This window comes from Prunus dulcis, chromosome 7 (assembly GCF_902201215.1).
Source record: "Prunus dulcis chromosome 7, ALMONDv2, whole genome shotgun sequence".
Lineage (NCBI taxonomy): Eukaryota > Viridiplantae > Streptophyta > Magnoliopsida > Rosales > Rosaceae > Prunus > Prunus dulcis.
The window spans coordinates 4,782,976-4,785,533 of record NC_047656.1 but is presented as its reverse complement, the minus strand read 5'-3'; the positions used below and the strand labels follow the sequence as shown (position 1 = coordinate 4,785,533).

The 2,558-nt window shown below is 31.0% G+C and overlaps 2 protein-coding genes across 2 annotated transcripts in view; both read right to left on the bottom strand.

Annotated features, from left to right (window-relative positions):
- Positions 1–598: 598 nt before the first annotated feature.
- The window catches only part of LOC117635816 (ribulose bisphosphate carboxylase large chain), a 4,364-nt gene continuing 2,404 nt past the window's right edge, over positions 599–2,558 (bottom strand). The window contains exon 1 of the mRNA XM_034370184.1: positions 599–2,558. This exon is cut by the window's right edge and continues 2,404 nt beyond it. The gene's annotated coding sequence lies outside the window, so the exon portion shown is untranslated.
- Positions 599–2,558, bottom strand: part of LOC117635815 (acetyl-coenzyme A carboxylase carboxyl transferase subunit beta, chloroplastic-like) — a 2,000-nt gene continuing 40 nt past the window's right edge. Inside the window, exon 1 of the mRNA XM_034370183.1 lies at positions 599–2,558. This exon is cut by the window's right edge and continues 40 nt beyond it. Within this exon, the coding sequence (XP_034226074.1) occupies positions 1,017–2,492 (1,476 nt within the window). The 5' untranslated portion in view covers positions 2,493–2,558 and the 3' untranslated portion in view covers positions 599–1,016.

Here is a 2,558-nt window from a genome sequence, read left to right as displayed (position 1 = left end):
TTGAAAATAGTTATAATTCATTTACCCATAATATCATGTTTATACATAAGAGCTTATGCCCGAAGGAAGCCACATGTTATACCATATTCTACTAAATAGATATCCGTGTTATGATCCAAGTAAGTCTTGAAAAAAAAAAAAAAAGATTCGTCCTTATTGTATCTAAAAAATCTTGTTTTTTTGAACATAAAGAGATAAAGAAGCCATTGCAATTGCCGGAAATACTAAGCCCACTAAAGGCACAAAAATTGAGGGGAAGCTGTTGAGAGTTATCATAGAATGGGTACCTCGATTTAATATTTGTACCTGTTATTTATTGTTATATTTATTATTTTAGATTAATATTTTAACCTTATCCTTATATTGTTATAAAGATATATTATACTAAGTATACCTAAGTGAGTATATATACTTAATAGGGAGTATATAAGTATATGTTTTAATAAATATATATTAATTAATAAAATCCAATAAATATGTAAATAAATGGACCTATAAATCTTTCTACATGTTTCTACATGAAATATATGTATGATAATCCACCCTTTATATTATTTATATTATTCGTATTATTAGTTATTATCTTGTTCTTGTCTTATAAATTTAATAATTTTTTAAAATTTACTAAAGAAAGGATTTATTACAAATTCTCAAAGAATTCATTATAATAATACGACCCCACAAAAAGGATTTTTAGGGGGGGGGGGGGGTGATTTTGGGGAGATATAGAAAGATGCAAGACCCTGTTAACCAATTTCACGGAAGAAAGAATTCACTCTTTTATTTTGTTTAATAGGGATTTCCTGGTTAGTAACCAGGAATATCGATAAAAAGATGATCTGGATGATTCTTTCTACAATTAAATCTTATGTTACCAAAGAAAAAATCCATTCTTCGTATTTTTACCTTGATTCCTATAAATTAAATAACTACTTGATCACCACACATAAAAAATTTTATTAAGTTTTAATAAATTAATACTCTTATTAAATTAAGACTCTAAGGCCCTACTTGATCTAATTTTGATTCAAAGGAAAGAAAGCATGTAGTCGAAATAACTCACCCAGAACGCCCTTTAAAGGATTACGTGGTACGATTGGATCGAATAAGCCTTTATGGAATAAATATTCAGCCACTTGTGAATCCTCAGGTACTGTCTTATTCAATGTTTGTTCAATTACTCTTTTACCCGCAAATGCAATGTAAGCATTGGGTTCGGCAATAATGATATCTCCCAACATACCAAAACTGGCCGTCACCCCACCTGTGGTAGGGGATGTAAGGATTGATACATAAAATAACTTTTTATTTGATTGATAATCATATAAAGCAGAAGATATTTTAGCCATTTGCATCAAGCTCAAACTTCCTTCTTGCATGCGTGCTCCTCCGGAAGCACACACTATAATAAGAGGTAAAAATTGATTGGTAGCATACTCGGCCAAACGTGTGATTTTTTCGCCCACTACAGATCCCATACTACCCCCCATAAACTGAAAATCCATAACTCCAATTGCTACGGGAATACCATTTAGTTGGCCTGTGCCTGTTTGAACGGCCTCAGTTAATCCTGTATTTTTTTGATAAGAATCAATACGATTTTTATAAGGTTCCTCCTCCGAATGAAATTCAATGGGATCCAGAGAGACCATGTCTTCGTTCATAGGATCCCAAGTACCGGGATCAATCGAAAGTTCGATTCTATCGAAACTACTCATTTTCAAATGACATCCACACTGTTCACAAATATTCATTTTTAATTTTAAAAATTTTTTATAATTTAATCCATAACAATTTTCGCATTGAATCCACAAATGCCTGTATTTTTGAGTTACATTTAAATTATTAGAACTTATAGTAAAATCACTACCATCTGTGCTAGTTTTTATACTGGAACTCTCGCTTTTACTACTATTTACGCTTTCGCTACAAATGTAACTATAAATGTAGCTGTCACTGTAATTGTCACTATTGCTTAAAATATAACTATCAATACAAATTTGAGAACGAAGATAACTGTCAATGCAACTATTAATGTGATTATTCCAAATATAATGAGAATTAGTATCATACACGTAACGATCGTGGCGAGTATCGTTACTTTTAGGTGCATTATTTATATAACTAGAAGTCTGATAACTATAAAAAGAGCTTTTTAGTTCACTTAGAAAAGAACGGTCGTTGTCAATATCAAAATTTTTATTTTCAATATCAAAATATATGGAATAGCTGTCCCTATTACTATCCCTAACGAAAAAAGTGTCAGCAGATATGAAATTCCGAATGTATCTGTCGCTGACTAAATGATCAACATTACTGTAATTAGACTTGTCATTACAATTTAAAATGTCTTTATCCATATCATTTATAATTGGATCTTCACTTACACTGGTATTTTCAAAAGGACCGAGGCTGTCCATTGATTTACTTAGCCTACACCTGTATTCTAACTCCCCATTAAACAACATCGAATGGAATCGCCATTTTTCCATAGAACTTTCTTGCCCTATTTACATGAAAATACAATAAATGAATAGTCATTCGATGAAAATCATTTG